The sequence below is a fragment of the Anopheles nili genome, chromosome X (assembly GCF_943737925.1).
Source record: "Anopheles nili chromosome X, idAnoNiliSN_F5_01, whole genome shotgun sequence".
Lineage (NCBI taxonomy): Eukaryota > Metazoa > Arthropoda > Insecta > Diptera > Culicidae > Anopheles > Anopheles nili.
In genome coordinates this window covers 6,392,828-6,416,925 of record NC_071293.1, presented here as the reverse complement: position 1 = coordinate 6,416,925, position 24,098 = coordinate 6,392,828, and the positions used below count along the sequence as shown (strand labels likewise).

Below are 24,098 nucleotides of genomic sequence, written 5' to 3'. Positions count from 1 at the left end.
CCTCAAACGCCAGCTTCCGCCTTGGAGCCTTTCACGACTCATGTATACGACGTCGGGCGCTCAAAAAAGAATAGAAAAATAAGGTTAGCTCACCCCGAGATGATGTCATTTCGTGAATTCCCCCCCATCGGGTTGCTGATTAAGCTAATGGCATCCCGACAAATGGCGCCCGGGTGAGTGTTGGAGTAAAATTCGCGAGACCCGAGGCCCCAAATGATGCCAGCGAGTTGCATTTATGAGTGTGCGTACTGAACCGGTTGAGTGTCAATTTTCCATCGGAACGACTTGGAAGACGTTTCCACGTTTTGTGTTCTCCGCTCGAGGCCGTTTACCGACTCGAGGCCAAATTGGTTGGCACGTTAACGGCTCACCTCATTTTTTTTGCTCTGCAACCCCTCCAAATCTCCCCTGTGGTGTTGAGGGTTGCGTTTGTTTGCGTTTCAATTCGTCCTGGTCGGGGCCAATGGTGGTCTTTCGTTATTGATTACACACGCTCTCGGGTTCAGGTTGCCATTCCTTCAATCAGTGTTTCCACCACTTCAACCATCTCACCCACCGTTCGTGGGACAGATTTTGGAAGGTTACTTTCAATCTTTTTTTCACGCCTAATTTGCTAGATTTTTATTCAACCCTGCTACCAGACCGAACTGCAGCTCGAGTGCTTAGATACGCGTTTTAGATTGCTTTAATTGATTCTCATTTTGCTTAACCTTTTTTTTTGACGAGTTTACAGATAAGATACGGCCGGTAGGTTTTGATTGTCTCACTATGGGGCTTTCCAGCAGTGCAGGGGAAATGCAAATGCACCACATTTGCGTCAGAGTCAAACAAGTACAGGTTAATGAAGTTGGTGAAGGATATTCCAGAAAACAATCGCAATCGTAACGTGATGATGAATGCTGTATAAATGTTTAATTACAATAGATGATTTATTTTGATTCCTCTATCTATGTGGGATGTAATTGCGAGTGCATCCAAGGTTCTATTTTATGCATCGTTAACAAATGAGCACAATTTATAATATTCCTATTAAATTTTAACATCACCGATATGGTGAACATGTGTCTCATAAATGTAGAAAAGGCATCTTTTCATCAAAGATGACATTAAATTTGTCTTTTTTTGTCTATATTCAAAACAAGTTTTCACTCCTCAATAGGGCATACAAGTAGGAAAAAAAAGGGAAAAGTAAAGAGTTAAACATACGACTAGAAGTTAGTCAACGATGTAAGTAATTGAAGAAAGGATTGAATAGTAATAACAATTGATAGGAAACGAGAAGAAACCAGGAACAAAATGTTCATACAAAACTAACTAACATGTTTCCAAAGCTTTGTGGTTACTAGAAACAATTAAGACTTGAAAAAGGATTTAAGAATGAGAAACAGATATTTGAATGAAATAATTACACAAAACATTCGTTCGATACACACATCACGAAGCGATCGGTTTGACCAAAAAAGTATATGCAAAAAGGAGTTTTCCTCCCTTGGAAAAACCCCCCCTTTGGGAAAACTCTGCGCCGTGCTGTCAAGCTGAAGGGCAACTGCTGCAAAATGTTCTATTTATCACAATCCCCGACCTCCAGTGGGGCATTCACAGCGTTATATGTGGAGTTCATAATTCCTTGCTTTAACACCATGCTTTCGTACTTTCCGCTCGGCTGCAGAAACCTGCCCGGGTTCGTTTAGCACGGTTGCTGCTCTCGTAACGTCAGCCAACTCGAACGAGGCGCCAAAATTTATGTACAAATAAAGCTCACCAGAATAACCCTCCGGTCGGATATCTCTCTCTCTCTCACTCACTCTCCCGCTCGTTCTCTCCATCTGTAATCGTGTTATCGGAGGAAAACCTTCCGCAGGTGTGCTCGATTTTTCCCTTCCACGTACTCGAACGTTTGTGTGTGTGTATGTTTTCGCGCATTTTCCGCGCACCACACATTATGCTTTGTTTGATTTCCTATGTGGGAGGGGGGGGGGGGGAGGTGGAATTATGACAGCGAAAAGCGGGGGTGGAGGGAGCATATTTTCGCCGTAAATGCATTCGCCGTGGCAACCCTCCTGAGCGGGGGAAAAAAGAAGAAATAAAAAACAACGACTGTTTGATGGGCGATGAATATTGAAAGAAAGCAACAAAAAAGGCACACACACACGCGCGCGGATTGTAGGCCTGCACAGTACACCACGAGGGCACCCTCTTTTACCTCAGTACACTAACATACACACACACACACGCGCGAGGCCGGCTAAAACAATCAACAAACGCAGGCAGGAAAGGGCAGTTAAGGGAAATTTAATCGGCCACTACGTCGTTAGTCGACAAACGGTGGCATTCCCTGTGAGAGCGTGTGTCGTACTGTGCGTACCGGAAGTACCTCACCGGTGGGCTGTGGTGTGCGCGTGTGTGTGTGGGTCTGTGTGACATAGCAAGCCAGCATAAGGCAGTAGTGTAGAAGGCAACTTTTAGCCCTCCGAGAGGACATTTTTCGGTGTACTTCCGGTTTCCGGTGTGTCTGTGTGTGTGGCGGAAGGGAGGGGGTGGGTGTTGATGTATGTGTCGTGTACCGGAGACACCTTGTGGGATCTGGCACACCTGAGTGCAGCATGTATCGGCGAGGTAGAGAGTGTAGCCATAGGAGTCCACATTCCCAACTGACAGAGTGCCCTTTTTTTCTCTGTTCCATTTCCGGTTCCGGTTCCGGTTCCACCCCAACAGTCGGTCACCGCGAGAGCGACGGTCCAGACGATCCCTTCGGTGAGTGTGATGATGTCCTGTGCGATCTAAGCGACTACCGGGATGCGCTAGAACCGACCAACATCTGGACCGCTGGAACTCCTGCAACACGTGACCGGCCTTACCGGTGTGTGCGCCCTGACGACGGCTACGAGGACGCATCCGGCAGCGAGGGGACGATGGATGAGCGGGACAGCATCTACCTGGACACGGTGTCCGTCTACTCGGATGCCACCAACCGGAAGTCGCTCAATTTGTCCCGCCAAACCGTGTACCATTCGGCCGAGGACGTACGCTTTGGTTCGGTCGACTCCGGCACCGGAAGGGGTGGCGGTGGGGATCAGGGTGAAACCGGTGTACATCTCCGGACGACGACTGAAGCCCTGCTGCTGGATTCCCGCGCCAATGGGGGCCTTCCGAATCAACCGTACGTGCCGAAACCGTCAGCTGGAACCGGAAGAGGTCACATCGGAGGCATCCTGAAGCCAGTAGTTCTCAGCACCGTGTACAACGAACAGGTGCCTAGCACTAGTTACTCTAGCTACCTCCCTTATCGTACTGATTACCAACGCGGCTCTGAGCATGCCAAAGCCAAACAGATAGTTACCTATTCGCTGTGGAAGTCTAGGGTAAACGTATCATATTACATTTTAAATCGCACCTAGCTGCACTATCTGCTCTCTGTGCTGGTTGGCGGGATTTTTTTTCTACTGGCTTGCTGTCCTTGCTCCACTGTGGGTGACTGTGTAATAAACTAATGCCCTCCTCCATCCCTCCCCTCTCTCTCTCTCTCATCCTCCCATCCCTCAACTAACAACCACTCTAATTCTGCGACTCGCCGTTCACCTTCACCGGGTGGTCAAGGTAGTTAAGGCACTGCAAATCCCGTGCTGGTTCGCACAGCATGCTATGGCGTCGAACATACAAGTGCCATTAAACATCCTAACCTCACAAGTAGCCTGATGTTGTCCTCCATCTGTCATCGGGATGTCGTCGGGTCACCTCCAGCGTGCGCTATTTTTTTTTAGTCTCGAGTCCACGAGATGCTCCCACGCTGAGATTGCGAACTCCCGCTCATTAGCGTTTCGGGAGCAAGCAGGCGCACAGGAGACCGTTGCTGATGCAGTATCTCACGACTTGTGGTGAGTTCGCGAGAGAGCGCATACGCCTGCTCATCTCCATCTTCCTGGACGTGCGTGCGTGACACGTCGCTGCTTCCGAGGCAAATCTGTGCTGCGGGGATTTGTGAACCGAGAGAAGGCCGCTATCTCCGAACCCTGGAGACGTTCGGGAGAGCAAGCCGAGTAGCAAAAAAAAAAGGCTAGCTGCCCGAACGGCACCCGTTGTGTAATGCATCTGTTGGGTAGTGCCGCTGTAGTCGTCCGGTGTTGGAACAGTAATGGCGGACGACGATGGGCTTGAAACGGACCGTACGGCAAGTTTGGACCGACCGGGTGAACGACCTGAAGATCCGGCACCGGCGATCGCTTCAACCGCACCAGGAAAACACCGAGTCCATGTGAGCGAATGCGGGTAGTAGTTAATAGTGTGTGATTGGCGCCGATCGTGTCCGACTTCGGTGTTTTTTTTTTTGCTAGTGCACACGCGAAGCACCAACAGCCGAATGCTAGCTCTCGCTGAGGTATTCGCGCTAGTAGCCACCTAACACACGTGTGCTAGACTGGAGCGTCTGGAGGTGTGTAATCGTACCCGATAGTCTGCAGGCAACGTGCTCTAACATATGCTCGCCAATATCCCGCCCAGCATCCGAAGGTGGCTGTGCTTGCGCGCGTATGTGGGGTAGTCTAATTTTTGCACCGATCGAGCCTGCTGTGGGGGAGTTCTATCGCATATTGCGTGCGCTCGACCGGCATGATGGGACAGGAATTCCCCAGGCTTGCCAGCTCGCTCGCACACTGTTTATCGCTTATAAAGCCAATGAGTCAGCCGAGGGTGACGTAGTGTGGGCTTCACCTGCCACCGGTGAAGGGGTTCGCCGATCGCGGCTTGATCGCGTCTTCCGCCACCGACAGAGACATGTGTTGAGCAGCCGCGTAAAGCGCATGCCAGTGCGCTGTGCGGATATATTTGCTGCCCAACTTGCCAGTCCGTCAGTGAGTGATCGTAAATAGAAAAACCGTGTCTTGGCGTGCGGATATCATCCACACACGCGCGCGCGCGCGCCGGTGTGAAAGGACAACTCGCGGAAGAGCGCGAACTGTTTTCGGAGGAAACAAAAATGATACATTCCACCACGGTGTCGTTGGCAGAACCGGGTGGCCAGTGTTTATGTTTGATATTGTTTAGACGACAGCCAACCGAACAGCAGGGTTAATCGTGTAAACCGGAAACGCGCTTTGACAGCTGCGGCGCATCGAGCGCTTAAGCGATCGTTCCCGGGACCGCGTTGTGAAACCTGTGAACAGGAGGCGAAGGACGAGCGGGAGAAAGAGTGCGACGGTTCCGGTGGAGCGCTATGTGCAAGATTTGCCGCCGGGTGCACGCGGGCTGTGGTGGGGTAGGACTAACTGCCTTCCCGGGTTGCGAGGGTAGCTTTGCTTATTTTTAGACCATTCTTGCCGCGAACCGATCATGCAAACCCATGCAAGCACCTCTGTGCCTCTGTGCGTGTGTGTGCACCTCTGTGTGTGTGTGTGTTTGTCGGGGATTTATGTATGCTAATCGTTATCCCATAATCCAAGCATGTAGCGTGGCTTGTGTAAATAAAGTATGCATCTACCGCTTCCATCAACTGTCAAACGGGATTGGACTTGCCAACAGCCCGGTCCTAGCTGATTGATCTGCTTTTGGAGCACGATAAGAGGTGACCTTACGACATTCGCGTTTTTCAGTGGAGTAGAATCGAAAAACGCATGCTTATCAATCCACGTTTGGCAAGGGCCCTTAGTTACCTCAGGGTCAAAGGTTTAACTAACACGTACAGCTGTAATTTGCTCTGCTTTTTCGTAAAAAAACCGACGTTACTAGTCGCTTTAACCATTGCCGATGATAACAAGCAACTATTCATTAAATTTCCGCAAAACATGCAAGAAAAAAAAGCAAAGTGGTGATCAGTGCGGTAACATAACCTACTAACTCTCGGTTTTGTGAGTTAACGCTGTTAGTTCGCTTTTGCGGTACGAATCTAACGAATTGTGTTTCTTTTCTTCTCCAATTTGCCGCAGACGTGGAAGTACTTTCAAGATCAAAAGCGCATCGTTGACTACGTGCTTGCGTTCAACGGTGAAGATGACAACCGGGTGGCGGAAGCGAGACGCGCCATCTACCAGCGCAATCTGGAAGCTGAAGGGTTGCAGATCGAGACGGAGAACTGCCAGCGGATCCACTTCGTGAAGATCCACGTGCCGGAGCACGTGCTGTCGCATTACTGCGAGATCATGAAGATGCAGATGCCGATGAAGAAGCTGGACAATCAGGACAAGATCATCCTGCGTGACTTCAGCATCCAGAGCAGCCTGAAGCACATCTTCCGGCGGCCGCTGTTCAAATTTGTCATCATCGACCGGCAGAAGTTCGCCATGCCCGAGTACCGGCTGATGTACGAGTATTCGCGGGACAAGTCGTACCTGTTTAACGAGAAGGAGAACAACTTTTTCACGCCCAGCATACGAATCGCGGTGGCCAATTTCATACTGGAGCGGGCGTACTTTAGCGAGAACATCGACGACAAGAAGGACATCGGCATCAGCCGGCTGGTGGAGAATCAGGTGTATCTGGATGCGTATCCGCTGCACGATGGCTGCACCGACGATAAGTCCAGCGGGCAGCGACCGCTGCTGCTGGAAGAGTGGGCATCGATTAGCAAATGGATCAAGCACCAACCGCTGGATCACATTAAGGAGTACTTTGGCGTGAAGATTGCGATGTACTTTGCGTGGCTTGGGTTTTACACGCACATGCTGATACCCGCATCGGTTGTGGGGCTGATATGCTTCTTCTATGGCCTACTTACCTACCCCGGTAACCGCATCAGCCAGGAGATCTGTGGAGACAATTCAACCGTCATGTGCCCGCAGTGCGATAAATACTGCGACTATTGGTACTTGAAGACGACCTGCACGATTTCCAAACTAGCGCACATCTTTGATAACGAGATGACGATTGTATTCTCTATTTTCATGTCCGTATGGGGTAAGTCCAGCTGTCGGAATGCGGGTGTCAGTATCAAGCTGATACTCTTAAACACACGTAAATGCTTCCTTTCGTTCTCCAGCGACGCTCTATCTCGAAATGTGGAAACGGTACTCATCAAAGATCCAGCATCGTTGGGGCATTACCGAGTATTGCTCGTTGGCTGAGCCGCCGCGCCCTCAGTACCTATCTCGGTTGAAGAATATCAAGAAAACAATGTTTAACATTGCCACCGGTGCCCCGGAACCTTCGCCACCCTTTTGGAGTAAAAAATTTCCAAGCTTCGTTTATAGTTACTCTGTGATTTTTCTATTTGTAGGTTTCAAACCAACAGTGGGTTACGATATGTTACTACATTCGTTTTTTTTTTCGTTTCATTGCAGATTCTACTAACTATAGCTGCTGTGTTTGGAATCGTAGTGTACCGCATGTCACTTATGACCTCTAAAAATATATACGGCGATGGTGGATCGGTGTCGGGCAAACTGATCATCTTCCCCGCTACCACAGCGGCCATTAATCTCCTGGCGTCTACTGCCCTCACCTACGCATACTCGTACGTGGCCGAATATATGACCAACGTCGAGTACCGCCGGACGCAAACCGAGTACAACGAAAGCCTCAACCTGAAGATCTACCTATTTGAGTTCGTCAACTACTACAGCTCAATATTCTACATCGCGTTTATGAAGGGCAAATTTCCTGGCTACCCGGCTAAGTATAACCGGATATTGAACCTACGGCAGGAGGAATGTAGCCCCGGCGGTTGTCTCATGGAGCTCTGCATCCAGCTTGCGATCATCATGGTGGGCAAGCAGGCCATCGGAGCGATCACGGAGATTCTGATTCCGTTTCTGGTGCAAAAGCTGAAAGAGTTTCGCAGCGTGCTTGGCATCAAAGCGGAAAACAGCGAGAACGGCGAGCAGCTGATTTGCTGCAATCAGTGGACCAAAGATTTCAATCTCATCAACTGGCACGATCGAAGTTTGTTCAACGAGTATTTAAAGATGGGTAATGATCGCACCAAAGCTACAAAAAGTTAGCAACACATGCGGAGCTCAAATAATGCATTTCTACCTTCTTTTTTACGGCTGCAGTGATACAGTACGGCTTCATCACGATATTCGTTGTGGCGTTTCCTTTGGCTCCATTCTTCGCGCTTCTTAACAATGTGTTCGAAACTCGATTAGATGCCAAAAAGTTTTTACTCTACTACAAACGAGCGGTTCCGCAGAGAGTGCGCGATCTGGGAATTTGGTACAACATCATGCATGTCGTCGGCAAGGTTGCCGTTATATCTAGTGTACGTATACATCCTGCCGCACGTCTTGGACGCGGGCTAACCTCTGCCTCTTTTCGTCCATTTGCAGGCCTTTATTATAGCATTTTCATCAAACTTTATACCACGCCTCATGTACATGAACGTCGTCAACCCAAGCGGCACGGATGAGGGTTTCGTCAACCACACGCTCGCTTACTTCAATGTATCACATTTCGAAACAAATGCCGCCCCAGAGAACAGCACCTACTCGAACATCACGATCTGCCGGTATTCGGAATATCGCAACCCACCGGAGGACGTGCGCCCGTACAAGCGCCCCTTAATCTACTGGCAGATCCTGGCCATACGGCTGACGTTTGTCGTAATCTACCAGAATCTGGTCAGCTTCGTGCAGATTGTGGTGGCCTGGGCGATACCGGATGTGCCCACACGGCTGCAGGACCAGATTAAGCGCGAGCAGTGCCTCGTCAACGAGTACATCATCGAGCAGGAGAAGCTCAAGATGCAGCGTACGAGCACGACAGTAAACGGAACCAGCGCGTACACGCACAACGGCTACTTGCCGTCGGAGGACAGCAGTCCGGATGATGAAAAGCTCAACTACAGCTCGATCGCGGACGACAACGAATACACGCTGCGCATGCAGACGGACGATTGCGATCCTTTTGAGGCGCGCAATATTGTGACGACGCGGGTGTAAGAGTACCGCCATAACCGCAGTAGATCGATCAAATTTCGCAACCAATCGCACATCGATGTCACAACGTTACCTAACACGTTTTCCTTTAGGCAAACAGTTTTATACTTCTCTCGAATTGAGCGACTCACTCACCTCAAGTACGCATTGCCCTGCGTGCAGCCTCTAATCATTGTTACTTGTTTTATCGAATCTATCTCATAAAGTGAACAATTGTGAACACAATATGCCGATGTCTTGTACGTGTTGCATTTTCTTTTTTTTTTTCGTTGCCTCAATGGCTCTAGGGTGATGGAACATGCCGAAACCTGATACAGTGGTAGGAATCGATTTTCAATCAAAGTAGATTAAGGGTAATGAAGGGTAACTATTTCAAAGTCAACTATAAATAAGGTATCTGGTGATAACCTCACAATTAGTAAGTGTTCGTCTGGTTTGAGTAGGTGTAGTTAATTATTTGGTATGTCTCGAAATCATATTAACCATATATTGCAGCTATCCGTAGAGGAAAGCAAGCGTTTTGTAGATTCCTTTGAGACTGTGTTGCTGGATTGTGACGGTAAATCTTTCTCGACTGGCTTTCCGGCTGGCCCACATGGTGTACTTGCTACTTTTCTTACTTTGAAGGCGTACTTTGGACGATATTCGATTCGATCGATGGCGCGAGGACAGCTCTGGAGCTCTTTCAGACACACGGCAAACGGATCAAACTCATCACGAACAACAGCGTCCGATCATTTGCCAGCTACCGGCAGCAAATGGCCGAGCTGGGGTTTGATCTGCAAGAGTCGGACATTATACACCCGGCCAGATCAGTGGTTCAATACCTTCGTAGGTGCAACTTTGATGGACTGATTTACTGCCTGGGGACGGAACACTTTAAATCCACACTACGCCAGGCCGGATTTCAGCTAATTGATGGCCCAACACAACCGGTACCCGAATCGTTTCATCAAATATTAGCCACCGTGCATGATGGGGCCGAAGTGAAAGCGATCGTGATTGATGTGGACTTTAACGCCAGTTATCCCAAACTAATGAGGGCGGAAATGTACTTGAAACAGAACACAGACTGTGTGCTGATTGCCGGTGCGTCCGACAGGACGATCCACGTGAAGCCTGACTGCAACGTGATTGGTCCTGGGTGGTTTGTGGAAATTTTGGAGAAAACCGCTGGCCGGCGAGCGGTTATGCTTGGTAAACCCGGTTATCATCTGCGCGCTGGTGTTCTGCAGGAGTGCGGTGTAGAGCAACCTTCCAAAACATTGCTCATTGGGGACATGCTTGAGCAGGATATGGCGTTTGCATCGTTGTGCGGATTTCAAAAGCTGCTGGTTCTCTCAGGTGTTACCACAAAACAGCAAATGCAACTTGCGAAACATACTGCAGAAGAACCCGATTATTACGCGGATAGCATTAAAGATTTTGCCGCGTTGTTCGAAAAAATAAATGCTTTTTAAATAAATGTATTCAATGGAAAAACTTGTTGTATTATCTGTTGCAGATTCTATTAGAAAAAAATATGAACATTTCCTTCAGTATCTATTTTGTACAAACAAGAAAATAGATTAAATAGATTTTTAGATATATATATAGATGCATAAAGATATGCAGATAAATTATGGATGTATTAAATCTGAATAACTTATACACATTCGGCTTAACAAAACCTTTGCAAATACCCTCCACAAATGAACGTCGTCTTCATCCGTCCGAGTCTTTTCGCAAACGCCGCCCGCATTGCAGATTAAAAAAATCAAGATCTCGTGGTACGTGGTTTTCTACCGAAAAGGAAAATTTAGAATTTGTAAGTAACAGGAGAGCATGAGTCGAAGAGGATACAGGTACCAGTCGAATTTCGTTTCAAACATCACTTGTCACCTAAGGGTTACTAAATTGTATGGCTTTCCCCTTCCGATGTTATCAGCGCATATCATCGATCCTTTCGACGCATGATAATAAGCATGCCATCTCGTTTGAACGATATCATTAAACGCGAGGGTAAAGCTGTGCTACCGTGCTGTCTACATTGCCTTACATACCGTGCTACAAATTTGAAGCCGCCGTTGCGATTGAGTGGAAAAACCCCACGTGTGTAAACCATAGAAGTTGAAAATGAATAAACGTTAACACTACGCAAAACCCACAATTTAATGTGTTTAGCATAAGGATAAAGAGAGCGAGCGGCGATATGCGTGCCTGGTACCTGGCGACGTTGTTCTGCTTGCTCTCCAGAAAGCGGGGAAGGGCAAATGAAAAAAAAACTTACAAAAAAGTTCGATATATTGATCATGCGGTAATCTGCACAACTCGTAGCTGGTATTTGATAGCTCCTTCTGTCATGCTTCCTGCGTTGAAAAGAATATAAAAAGACTATGAGATTACGAGTGAAAAAGCTGGAAGATCACTTCCGTCTTGCTTTCTCGCAGAACAAGGACAAACAGTTGTTTCACCAGATAACTTCAATGAAAGAGCGCGATCTATTGAACATGCACGACTGGTAGCTGCGCAACTGGTAGCTGGTATTTGATAGCTCCTTCTGTCATGCTTTCCGCGTATGAAAAAGAGCGTCGTTGAAAAGAATATAAACTGCTTTCCGAGTATGAACATGTGAGTTTTTCGTGAGAGTTTAAAAGGCCTGTGAGAATTGAGCGATGATTATGAGAGCTGGAAGATCACTTCCGTTTTGTTTTCTTTCAGCACAAGAACAAACAGCTGTTTCACCAGATCACTTTTACGAAAAAGTTCTATATATTGATCATGCGGTAGTCTGCACAACTGGTAGCTGGTATTTGATAGCTCCTTCTGTCATGCTTCCCGCGTTGAAAAGAATATAAAAAGACTATGAGATTACGAGTGAAAAAGCTGGAAGATCACTTCCGTCTTGCTTTCTCGCAGAACAAGGATAAACAGTTGTTTCACCAGATAACTTCAATGAAAGAGCGCGATCTATTGAACATGCACGACTGGTAGCTGCTGATGATCTGCACGACTGGTAGCTGCACAACTGGTAGCTGGTATTTGATAGCTCCTTCTGTCATGCTTTCCGATTATGACCATGTGAGTTTTTCGTGAGAGTTTAAAAGGCCAGTGAGAATTGAGCGATGATTATGAGAGCTGGAAGATCACCTCCGTCTTGTTTTCTTTCAGGACAAGAACAAACAGCTGTTTCACCAGATCACTTTTACGAAAAAGTTCGATATATTGATCATGCGGTAGTCTGCACAACTGGTAGCTGGTATTTGATAGCTTCTTCTGTCATGCTTTCCGCGTATGAAAAAGAAAGTCGTTGAAAAGAATATAAACTGCTTTCCGAGTATGAACAAGTGAGTTTTTCGTGAGAGTTTACAAGGCCAGTGAGAATTGAGCGATGATTATGAGAGCTGGAAGATCACTTCCGTCTTGTTTTCTTTCAGGACAAGAACAAACAGCTGTTTCACCAGATCTCTTTTACGAAAAAGTTCGATATATTGATCATACGGTAGTCTGCACAACTGGTAGCTGGTATTTGATAGCTCCTTCTGTCATGCTTTCCGCGTATGAAAAAGAAAGTCGTTGAAAAGAATATAAACTGCTTTCCGAGTATGAACATGTGAGTTTTTCGTGAGAGTTTACAAGGCCAGTGAGAATTGAGCGATGATTATGAGAGCTGGAAGATCACCTCCGTCTTGTTTTCTTTCAGGACAAGAACAAACAGCTGTTTCACCAGATCACTTTTACGAAAAAGTTCGATATATTGATCATGCGGTAGTCTGCACAACTGGTAGCTGGTATTTGATAGCTCCTTCTGTCATGCTTCCCGCGTTGAAAAGAATATAAAAAGACTATGAGATTACGAGTGAAAAAGCTGGAAGATCACTTCCGTCTTGCTTTCTCGCAGAACAAGGATAAACAGTTGTTTCACCAGATAACTTCAATGAAAGAGCGCGATCTATTGAACATGCACGACTGGTAGCTGCTGATGATCTGCACGACTGGTAGCTGCACAACTGGTAGCTGGTATTTGATAGCTCCTTCTGTCATGCTTTCCGATTATGACCATGTGAGTTTTTCGTGAGAGTTTAAAAGGCCAGTGAGAATTGAGCGATGATTATGAGAGCTGGAAGATCACCTCCGTCTTGTTTTCTTTCAGGACAAGAACAAACAGCTGTTTCACCAGATCACTTTTACGAAAAAGTTCGATATATTGATCATGCGGTAGTCTGCACAACTGGTAGCTGGTATTTGATAGCTTCTTCTGTCATGCTTTCCGCGTATGAAAAAGAAAGTCGTTGAAAAGAATATAAACTGCTTTCCGAGTATGAACAAGTGAGTTTTTCGTGAGAGTTTACAAGGCCAGTGAGAATTGAGCGATGATTATGAGAGCTGGAAGATCACTTCCGTCTTGTTTTCTTTCAAGACAAGAACAAACAGCTGTTTCACCAGATCTCTTTTACGAAAAAGTTCGATATATTGATCATACGGTAGTCTGCACAACTGGTAGCTGATATTTGATAGCTCCTTCTGTCATGCTTTCCGCGTATGAAAAAGAAAGTCGTTGAAAAGAATATAAACTGCTTTCCGAGTATGAACATGTGAGTTTTTCGTGAGAGTTTACAAGGCCAGTGAGAATTGAGCGATGATTATGAGAGCTGGAAGATCACCTCCGTCTTGTTTTCTTTCAGGACAAGAACAAACAGCTGTTTCACCAGATCACTTTTACGAAAAAGTTCGATATATTGATCATGCGGTAGTCTGCACAACTGGTAGCTGGTATTTGATAGCTTCTTCTGTCATGCTTTCCGCGTATGAAAAAGAAAGTCGTTGAAAAGAATATAAACTGCTTTCCGAGTATGAACATGTGAGTTTTTCGTGAGAGTTTAAAAGGAATGTGAAAGTTGAGCAATGATTATGAGAGCTGGAAGATCACCTCGTCTTGTTTTCTTTTAGGACAAGAACAAACAGCTGTTTCACCAGATCTCTTTTACGAAAAAGTTCGATATATTGATCATACGGTAGTCTGCACAACTGGTAGCTGGTATTTGATAGCTCCTTCTGTCATGCTTTCCGCGTATGAAAAAGAAAGTCGTTGAAAAGAATATAAACTGCTTTCCGAGTATGAACATGTGAGTTTTTCGTGAGAGTTTACAAGGCCAGTGAGAATTGAGCGATGATTATGAGAGCTGGAAGATCACCTCCGTCTTGTTTTCTTTCAGGACAAGAACAAACAGCTGTTTCACCAGATCACTTTTACGAAAAAGTTCGATATATTGATCATGCGGTAGTCTGCACAACTGGTAGCTGGTATTTGATAGCTCCTTCTGTCATGCTTCCCGCGTTGAAAAGAATATAAAAAGACTATGAGATTACGAGTGAAAAAGCTGGAAGATCACTTCCGTCTTGCTTTCTCGCAGAACAAGGATAAACAGTTGTTTCACCAGATAACTTCAATGAAAGAGCGCGATCTATTGAACATGCACGACTGGTAGCTGCTGATGATCTGCACGACTGGTAGCTGCACAACTGGTAGCTGCTATTTGATAGCTCCTTCTGTCATGCTTTCCGATTATGACCATGTGAGTTTTTCATGAGAGTTTAAAAGGCCAGTGAGAATTGAGCGATGATTATGAGAGCTGGAAGATCACCTCCGTCTTGTTTTCTTTCAGGACAAGAACAAACAGCTGTTTCACCAGATCACTTTTACGAAAAAGTTCGATATATTGATCATGCGGTAGTCTGCACAACTGGTAGCTGGTATTTGATAGCTTCTTCTGTCATGCTTTCCGCGTATGAAAAAGAAAGTCGTTGAAAAGAATATAAACTGCTTTCCGAGTATGAACAAGTGAGTTTTTCGTGAGAGTTTACAAGGCCAGTGAGAATTGAGCGATGATTATGAGAGCTGGAAGATCACCTCCGTCTTGTTTTCTTTCAGGACAAGAACAAACAGCTGTTTCACCAGATCTCTTTTACGAAAAAGTTCGATATATTGATCATACGGTAGTCTGCACAACTGGTAGCTGGTATTTGATAGCTCCTTCTGTCATGCTTTCCGCGTATGAAAAAGAAAGTCGTTGAAAAGAATATAAACTGCTTTCCGAGTATGAACATGTGAGTTTTTCGTGAGAGTTTACAAGGCCAGTGAGAATTGAGCGATGATTATGAGAGCTGGAAGATCACCTCCGTCTTGTTTTCTTTCAGGACAAGAACAAACAGCTGTTTCACCAGATCACTTTTACGAAAAAGTTCGATATATTGATCATGCGGTAGTCTGCACAACTGGTAGCTGGTATTTGATAGCTCCTTCTGTCATGCTTCCCGCGTTGAAAAGAATATAAAAAGAATATGAGATTACGAGTGAAAAAGCTGGAAGATCACTTCCGTTTTGCTTTCTCGCAGAACAAGGACAAACAGTTGTTTCACCAGATAACTTCAATGAAAGAGCGCGATCTATTGAACATGCACGACTGGTAGCTGCACAACTGGTAACTACGCAACTGGTAGCTGCGCAACTGGTAGCTGGTATTTGATAGCTCCTTCTGTCATGCTTTCCGAGTATGAACATGTGAGTTTTTCGTGAGAGTTTAAAAGGCCTGTGAGAATTGAGCGATGATTATGAGAGCTGCAAGATCACTTCCGTCTTGTTTTCTTTCAGGACAAGAACAAACAGCTGTTTCACCAGATCACTTTAACGAAAAAGTTCGATATATTGATCATGCGGTAGTCTGCACAACTGGTAGCTGGTATTTGATAGCTCCTTCTGTCATGCTTTCCGCGTATGAAAAAGAAAGTCGTTGAAAAGAATATAAACTGCTTTCCGAGTATGAACATGTGAGTTTTTCGTGAGAGTTTAAAAGGCCAGTGAGAATTGAGCGATGATTATGAGAGCTGGAAGATCACTTCCGTCTTGTTTTCTTTCAGGACAAGAACAAACAGCTGTTTCACCAGATCTCTTTTACGAAAAAGTTCGATATATTGATCATACGGTAGTCTGCACAACTGGTAGCTGGTATTTGATAGCTCCTTCTGTCATGCTTTCCGCGTATGAAAAAGAAAGTCGTTGAAAAGAATATAAACTGCTTTCCGAGTATGAACATGTGAGTTTTTCGTGAGAGTTTACAAGGCCAGTGAGAATTGAGCGATGATTATGAGAGCTGGAAGATCACCTCCGTCTTGTTTTCTTTCAGGACAAGAACAAACAGCTGTTTCACCAGATCTCTTTTACGAAAAAGCTCGATATATTGATCATGCGGTAGTCTGCACAACTGGTAGCTGGTATTTGATAGCTCCTTCTGTCATGCTTTCCGCGTATGAAAAAGAAAGTCGTTGAAAAGAATATAAACTGCTTTCCGAGTATGAACATGTGAGTTTTTCGTGAGAGTTTACAAGGCCAGTGAGAATTGAGCGATGATTATGAGAGCTGGAAGATCACTTCCGTCTTGTTTTCTTTCAGGACAAGAACAAACAGCTGTTTCACCAGATCTCTTTTACGAAAAAGCTCGATATATTGATCATGCGGTAGTCTGCACAACTGGTAGCTGGTATTTGATAGCTCCTTCTGTCATGCTTTCCGCGTATGAAAAAGAAAGTCGTTGAAAAGAATATAAACTGCTTTCCGAGTATGAACATGTGAGTTTTTCGTGAGAGTTTACAAGGCCAGTGAGAATTGAGCGATGATTATGAGAGCTGGAAGATCACCTCCGTCTTGTTTTCTTTCAGGACAAGAACAAACAGCTGTTTCACCAGATCTCTTTTACGAAAAAGCTCGATATATTGATCATGCGGTAGTCTGCACAACTGGTAGCTGGTATTTGATAGCTCCTTCTGTCATGCTTTCCGCGTATGAAAAAGAAAGTCGTTGAAAAGAATATAAACTGCTTTCCGAGTATGAACATGTGAGTTTTTCGTGAGAGTTTACAAGGCCAGTGAGAATTGAGCGATGATTATGAGAGCTGGAAGATCACCTCCGTCTTGTTTTCTTTCAGGACAAGAACAAACAGCTGTTTCACCAGATCTCTTTTACGAAAAAGCTCGATATATTGATCATGCGGTAGTCTGCACAACTGGTAGCTGGTATTTGATAGCTCCTTCTGTCATGCTTTCCGCGTATGAAAAAGAAAGTCGTTGAAAAGAATATAAACTGCTTTCCGAGTATGAACATGTGAGTTTTTCGTGAGAGTTTAAAAGGCCAGTGAGAATTGAGCGATGATTATGAGAGCTGGAAGATCACCTCCGTCTTGTTTTCTTTCAGGACAAGAACAAACAGCTGTTTCACCAGATCTCTTTTACGAAAAAGCTCGATATATTGATCATGCGGTAGTCTGCACAACTGGTAGCTGGTATTTGATAGCTCCTTCTGTCATGCTTTCCGCGTATGAAAAAGAAAGTCGTTGAAAAGAATATAAACTGCTTTCCGAGTATGAACATGTGAGTTTTTCGTGAGAGTTTACAAGGCCAGTGAGAATTGAGCGATGATTATGAGAGCTGGAAGATCACCTCCGTCTTGTTTTCTTTCAGGACAAGAACAAACAGCTGTTTCACCAGATCACTTTTACGAAAAAGTTCGATATATTGATCATGCGGTAGTCTGCACAACTGGTAGCTGGTATTTGATAGCTCCTTCTGTCATGCTTCCCGCGTTGAAAAGAATATAAAAAGAATATGAGATTACGAGTGAAAAAGCTGGAAGATCACTTCCGTCTTGCTTTCTCGCAGAACAAGGACAAACAGTTGTTTCACCAGATAACTTCAATGAAAGAGCGCGATCTATTGAACATGCACGACTGGTAGCTGCACAACTGGTAACTACGCAACTGGTAGCTGCGCAACTGGTAGCTGGTATTTGATAGCTCCTTCTGTCATGCTTTCCGAGTATGAACATGTGAGTTTTTCGTGAGAGTTTAAAAGGCCTGTGAGAATTGAGCGATGATTATGAGAGCTGGAAGATCACTTCCGTCTTGTTTTCTTTCAGGACAAGAACAAACAGCTGTTTCACCAGATCACTTTAACGAAAAAGTTCGATATATTGATCATGCGGTAGTCTGCACAACTGGTAGCTGGTATTTGATAGCTCCTTCTGTCATGCTTTCCGCGTATGAAAAAGAAAGTCGTTGAAAAGAATATAAACTGCTTTCCGAGTATGAACATGTGAGTTTTTCGTGAGAGTTTAAAAGGCCAGTGAGAATTGAGCGATGATTATGAGAGCTGGAAGATCACCTCCGTCTTGTTTTCTTTCAGGACAAGAACAAACAGCTGTTTCACCAGATCACTTTTACGAAAAAGTTCGATATATTGATCATGCGGTAGTCTGCACAACTGGTAGCTGGTATTTGATAGCTCCTTCTGTCATGCTTCCCGCGTTGAAAAGAATATAAAAAGAATATGAGATTACGAGTGAAAAAGCTGGAAGATCACTTCCGTTTTGCTTTCTCGCAGAACAAGGACAAACAGTTGTTTCACCAGATAACTTCAATGAAAGAGCGCGATCTATTGAACATGCACGACTGGTAGCTGCACAACTGGTAACTACGCAACTGGTAGCTGCGCAACTGGTAGCTGGTATTTGATAGCTCCTTCTGTCATGCTTTCCGAGTATGAACATGTGAGTTTTTCGTGAGAGTTTAAAAGGCCTGTGAGAATTGAGCGATGATTATGAGAGCTGGAAGATCACCTCGTCTTGTTTTCTTTCAGGACAAGAACAAACAGCTGTTTCACCAGATCACTTTTACGAAAAAGTTCGATATATTGATCATGCGGTAGTCTGCACAACTGGTAGCTGGTATTTGATAGCTCCTTCTGTCATGCTTTCCGCGTATGAAAAAGAAAGTCGTTGAAAAGAATATAAACTGCTTTCCGAGTATGAACATGTGAGTTTTTCGTGAGAGTTTACAAGGCCAGTGAGAATTGAGCGATGATTATGAGAGCTGGAAGATCACCTCCGTCTTGTTTTCTTTCAGGACAAGAACAAACAGCTGTTTCACCAGATCACTTTTACGAAAAAGTTCTATATATTGATCATGCGGTAGTCTGCGCAACTGGTAGCTGGTATTTGATAGCTCCTTCTGTCATGCTTCCCGCGTTGAAAAGAATATAAAAAGACTATGAGATTACGAGTGAAAAAGCTGGAAGATCACTTCCGTTTTGCTTTCTCGCAGAACAAGGACAAACAGTTGTTTCATCAGATAACTTCAATGAAAGAGCGCGATCTATTGAACATGCACGACTGGTAGCTGCACAACTGGTAACTACGCAACTGGTAGCTGCGCAACTGGTAGCTGGTATTTGATAGCTCCTTCTGTCATGCTTTCCGAGTATGAACATGTGAGTTTTTCGTGAGAGTTTAAAAGGCCTGTGAGAATTGAGCGATGATTATAAGAGCTGGAAGATCACCTCCGTCTTGTTTTCTTTCAGGACAAGAACAAACAGCTGTTTCACCAGATCACTTTTACGAAAAAGTTCTATATATTGATCATGCGGTAGTCTGCACAACTGGTAGCTGGTATTTGATAGCTCCTTCTGTCATGCTTCCCGCGTTGAAAAGAATATAAAAAGACTATGAGATTACGAGTGAAAAGGCTGGAAGATCACTTACGTTTTGCTCTCTCCCAGAACAAGGACAAAAAATTGTTTCACCAGATAGCTTCAATGAAAGAGCGCGATCTATTGAATATGCACGACTGGTAGCTGCTGATGATCTGCACGACTGGTAGTTGCACAACTGGTAGCTGCACAACTGGTAGCAGCACGACTGGTAGCTGCTGATGATCTGCACGACTGGTAGCTGCACAACTGGTAGCTGCTATTTGATAGCTCCTTCTGTCATGCTTTCCGATTATGACCATGTGAGTTTTTCATGAGAGTTTAAAAGGCCAGTGAGAATTGAGCGATGATTATGAGAGCTGGAAGATCACCTCCGTCTTGTTTTCTTTCAGGACAAGAACAAACAGCTGTTTCACCAGATCACTTTTACGAAAAAGTTCGATATATTGATCATGCGGTAGTCTGCACAACTGGTAGCTGGTATTTGATAGCTCCTTCTGTCATGCTTCCCGCGTTGAAAAGAATATAAAAAGACTATGAGATTACGAGTGAAAAAGCTGGAAGATCACTTCCGTCTTGCTTTCTCGCAGAACAAGGACAAACAGTTGTTTCACCAGATAACTTCAATGAAAGAGCGCGATCTATTGAACATGCACGACTGGTAGCTGCACAACTGGTAACTACGCAACTGGTAGCTGCGCAACTGGTAGCTGGTATTTGATAGCTCCTTCTGTCATGCTTTCCGAGTATGAACATGTGAGTTTTTCGTGAGAGTTTAAAAGGCCTGTGAGAATTGAGCGATGATTATAAGAGCTGGAAGATCACCTCCGTCTTGTTTTCTTTCAGGACAAGAACAAACAGCTGTTTCACCAGATCACTTTTACGAAAAAGCTCGATATATTGATCATGCGGTAGTCTGCACAACTGGTAGCTGGTATTTGATAGCTCCTTCTGTCATGCTTTCCGCGTATGAAAAAGAGAGTCGTTGAAAAGAATATAAACTGCTTTCCGAGTATGAACGTGTGAGTTTTTCGTGAGAGTTTAAAAGGCCTGTGAGAATTGAGCGATGATTATGAGAGCTGGAAGATCACCTCCGTCTTGTTTTCTTTCAGGACAAGAACAAACAGCTGTTTCACCAGATCACTTTTACGAAAAAGTTCTATATATTGATCATGCGGTAGTCTGCACAACTGGTAGCTGGTATTTGATAGCTCCTTCTGTCATGCTTCCCGCGTTGAAAAGAATATAAAAAGACTATGAGATTACGAGTGAAAAGGCTGGAAGATCACTTACGTTTTGCTCTCTCCCAGAACAAGGACAAAAAATTGTTTCACCAGATAGCTTCAATGAAAGAGCGCGATCTATTGAATATGCACGACTGGTAGCTGCTGATGATCTGCACGACTGGTAGTTGCACAACTGGTAGCTGCACAACTGGTAGCAGCACAACTGGTAGCTGCTTAACTGGTAACTACGCAACTGGTAGCTGCGCAACTGGTAGCTGGTATTTGATAGCTCCTTCTGTCATGCTTTCCGAGTATGAACATGTGAGTTTTTCCTGAGAGTTTAAAAGGCCAGTGAGAATTGAGCGATGATTATGAGAGCTGTAAGATCACTTCCGTCTTGTTTTCTTTCAGGACAAGAACAAACAGCTGTTTCACCAGATCACTTTTACGAAAAAGTTCGATATATTGATCATGCGGTAGTCTGCACAACTGGTAGCTGGTATTTGATAGCTCCTTCTGTCATGCTTTCCGCGTATGAAAAAGAAAGTAGTTGAAAAGAATATAAACTGCTTTCCGAGTATGAACATGTGAGTTTTTCGTGAGAGTTTACAAGGCCAGTGAGAATTGAGCGATGATTATGAGAGCTGGAAGATCACCTCCGTCTTGTTTTCTTTCAGGACAAGAACAAACAGCTGTTTCACCAGATCACTTTTACGAAAAAGTTCTATATATTGATCATGCGGTAGTCTGCACAACTGGTAGCTGGTATTTGATAGCTTCTTTTGTCATGCTTCCCGCGTTGAAAAGAATTTAAAAAGACTATGAGATTACGAGTGAAAAAGCTGGAAGATCACTTCCGTTTTACTCTCTCCCAGAACAAGGACAAACAGTTGTTTCACCAGATAGCTTCAATGAAAGAGCGCGATCTATTGAATATGCACGACTGGTAGATGCTGATGATCTGCACGACTGGTAGCTGCAAAACTGGTAGCTGCACAACTGGTAGCTGCTTAACTGGTAACTACGCAACTGGTAGCTGCGCAACTGGTAGCTGGTATTTGATAGCTCCTTCTGTCATGCTTTCCGAGTATGAACATGTGAGTTTTTCGTGAGAGTTTAAAAGGCCAGTGAGAATTGAGCGATGATTATGAGAGCTGGAAGATCACTTCCGTCTTGTTTTCTTTCAGGACAAGAACAAACAGCTGTTTCACCAGATCACTTTTACGAAAAAGTTCGATATATTGATCATGCGGTAGTCTGCACAACTGGGAGCTGGTATTTGATAGCTTCTTTTGTCATGCTTTCCGCTTATGAAAAAGAAAGTCGTTGAAAAGAATATAAACTGCTTTCCGAGTATGAACATGTGAGTTTTTCGTGAGAGTTTACAAGGCCAGTGAGAATTGAGCGATGATTATGAGAGCTGGAAGATCACCTCCGTCTTGTTTTCTTTCAGGACAAGAACAAACAGCTGTTTCACCAGATCACTTTTACGAAAAAGTTCTATATATTGATCATGCGGTAGTCTGCGCAACTGGTAGCTGGTATTTGATAGCTCCTTCTGTCATGCTTCCCGCGTTGAAAAGAATATAAAAAGACTATGAGATTACGAGTGAAAAGGCTGGAAGATCACTTACGTTTTGCTCTCTCCCAGAACAAGGACAAAAAATTGTTTCACCAGATAGCTTCAATGAAAGAGCGCGATCTATTGAATATGCACGACTGGTAGCTGCTGATGATCTGCACGACTGGTAGTTGCACAACTGGTAGCTGCACAACTGGTAGCAGCACAACTGGTAGCTGCTTAACTGGTAACTACGCAACTGGTAGCTGCGCAACTGGTAGCTGGTATTTGATAGCTCCTTCTGTCATGCTTTCCGAGTATGAACATGTGAGTTTTTCCTGAGAGTTTAAAAGGCCTGTGAGAATTGAGCGATGATTATGAGAGCTGTAAGATCACTTCCGTCTTGTTTTCTTTCAGGACAAGAACAAACAGCTGTTTCACCAGATCACTTTTACGAAAAAGTTCGATATATTGATCATGCGGTAGTCTGCACAACTGGTAGCTGGTATTTGATAGCTCCTTCTGTCATGCTTTCCGCGTATGAAAAAGAAAGTAGTTGAAAAGAATATAAACTGCTTTCCGAGTATGAACATGTGAGTTTTTCGTGAGAGTTTACAAGGCCAGTGAGAATTGAGCGATGATTATGAGAGCTGGAAGATCACCTCCGTCTTGTTTTCTTTCAGGACAAGAACAAACAGCTGTTTCACCAGATCACTTTTACGAAAAAGTTCTATATATTGATCATGCGGTAGTCTGCACAACTGGTAGCTGGTATTTGATAGCTCCTTCTGTCATGCTTCCCGCGTTGAAAAGAATATAAAAAGACTATGAGATTACGAGTGAAAAAGCTGGAAGATCACTTCCGTCTTGCTTTCTCGCAGAACAAGGATAAACAGTTGTTTCACCAGATAACTTCAATGAAAGAGCGCGATCTATTGAACATGCACGACTGGTAGCTGCTGATGATCTGCACGACTGGTAGCTGCACAACTGGTAGCTGGTATTTGATAGCTCCTTCTGTCATGCTTTCCGATTATGACCATGTGAGTTTTTCGTGAGAGTTTAAAAGGCCAGTGAGAATTGAGCGATGATTATGAGAGCTGGAAGATCACCTCCGTCTTGTTTTCTTTCAGGACAAGAACAAACAGCTGTTTCACCAGATCACTTTTACGAAAAAGTTCGATATATTGATCATGCGGTAGTCTGCGCAACTGGTAGCTGGTATTTGATAGCTTCTTTTGTCATGCTTCCCGCGTTGAAAAGAATATAAAAAGACTATGAGATTACGAGTGAAAAGGCTGGAAGATCACTTCCGTTTTGCTCTCTCCCAGAACAAGGACAAACAGTTGTTTCACCAGATAGCTTCAATGAAAGAGCGCGATTTATTGAATATGCACGACTGGTAGCTGCTGATGATCTGCACGACTGGTAGCTGCACAACTGGTAGCTGCGCAACTGGTAACTACGCAACTGGTAGCTGCGCAACTGGTAGCTGATATTTGATAGCTCCTTCTGTCATGCTTTCCGAGTATGAACATGTGAGTTTTTCGTGAGAGTTTAAAAGGCCTGTGAGAATTGAGCGATGATTATGAGAGCTGGAAGATCACCTCGTCTTGTTTTCTTTCAGGACAAGAACAAACAGCTGTTTCACCAGATCACTTTTACGAAAAAGTTCGATATATTGATCATACGGTAGTCTGCGCAACTGGTAGCTGGTATTTGATAGCTTCTTCTGTCATGCTTCCCGCGTTGAAAAGAATGTAAAAAGACTATGAGATTACGAGTGAAAAGGCTGGAAGATCACTTCCGTCTTGCTCTCTCCCAGAACAAGGACAAACAGTTGTTTCACCAGATAGCTTCAATGAAAGAGCGCGATCTATTGAACATGCACGACTGGTAGCTGCACAACTGGTAGCTGCGCAACTGGTAACT

At 44.6% G+C, this 24,098-nt stretch overlaps 2 protein-coding genes across 2 annotated transcripts; both read left to right on the top strand.

Annotated features, from left to right (window-relative positions):
* Positions 1-2,603: 2,603 nt before the first annotated feature.
* Positions 2,604-9,065, top strand: LOC128728508 (anoctamin-4). Its single transcript, XM_053822135.1, has 7 exons — positions 2,604-2,616; positions 2,716-3,251; positions 5,919-6,885; positions 6,968-7,200; positions 7,269-7,896; positions 7,983-8,188; positions 8,256-9,065. Exons 1-7 carry the CDS (start codon positions 2,604-2,606, stop codon positions 8,865-8,867), a joined length of 3,195 nt encoding a protein of 1,064 aa, XP_053678110.1. The 3' UTR covers positions 8,868-9,065.
* A 261-nt stretch (positions 9,066-9,326) lies between these two features.
* On the top strand, positions 9,327-10,324 carry LOC128728566 (uncharacterized). Its single transcript, XM_053822194.1, has 2 exons — positions 9,327-9,423; positions 9,492-10,324. Exons 1-2 carry the CDS (start codon positions 9,327-9,329, stop codon positions 10,322-10,324), a joined length of 930 nt encoding a protein of 309 aa, XP_053678169.1.
* Positions 10,325-24,098: the final 13,774 nt, after the last annotated feature.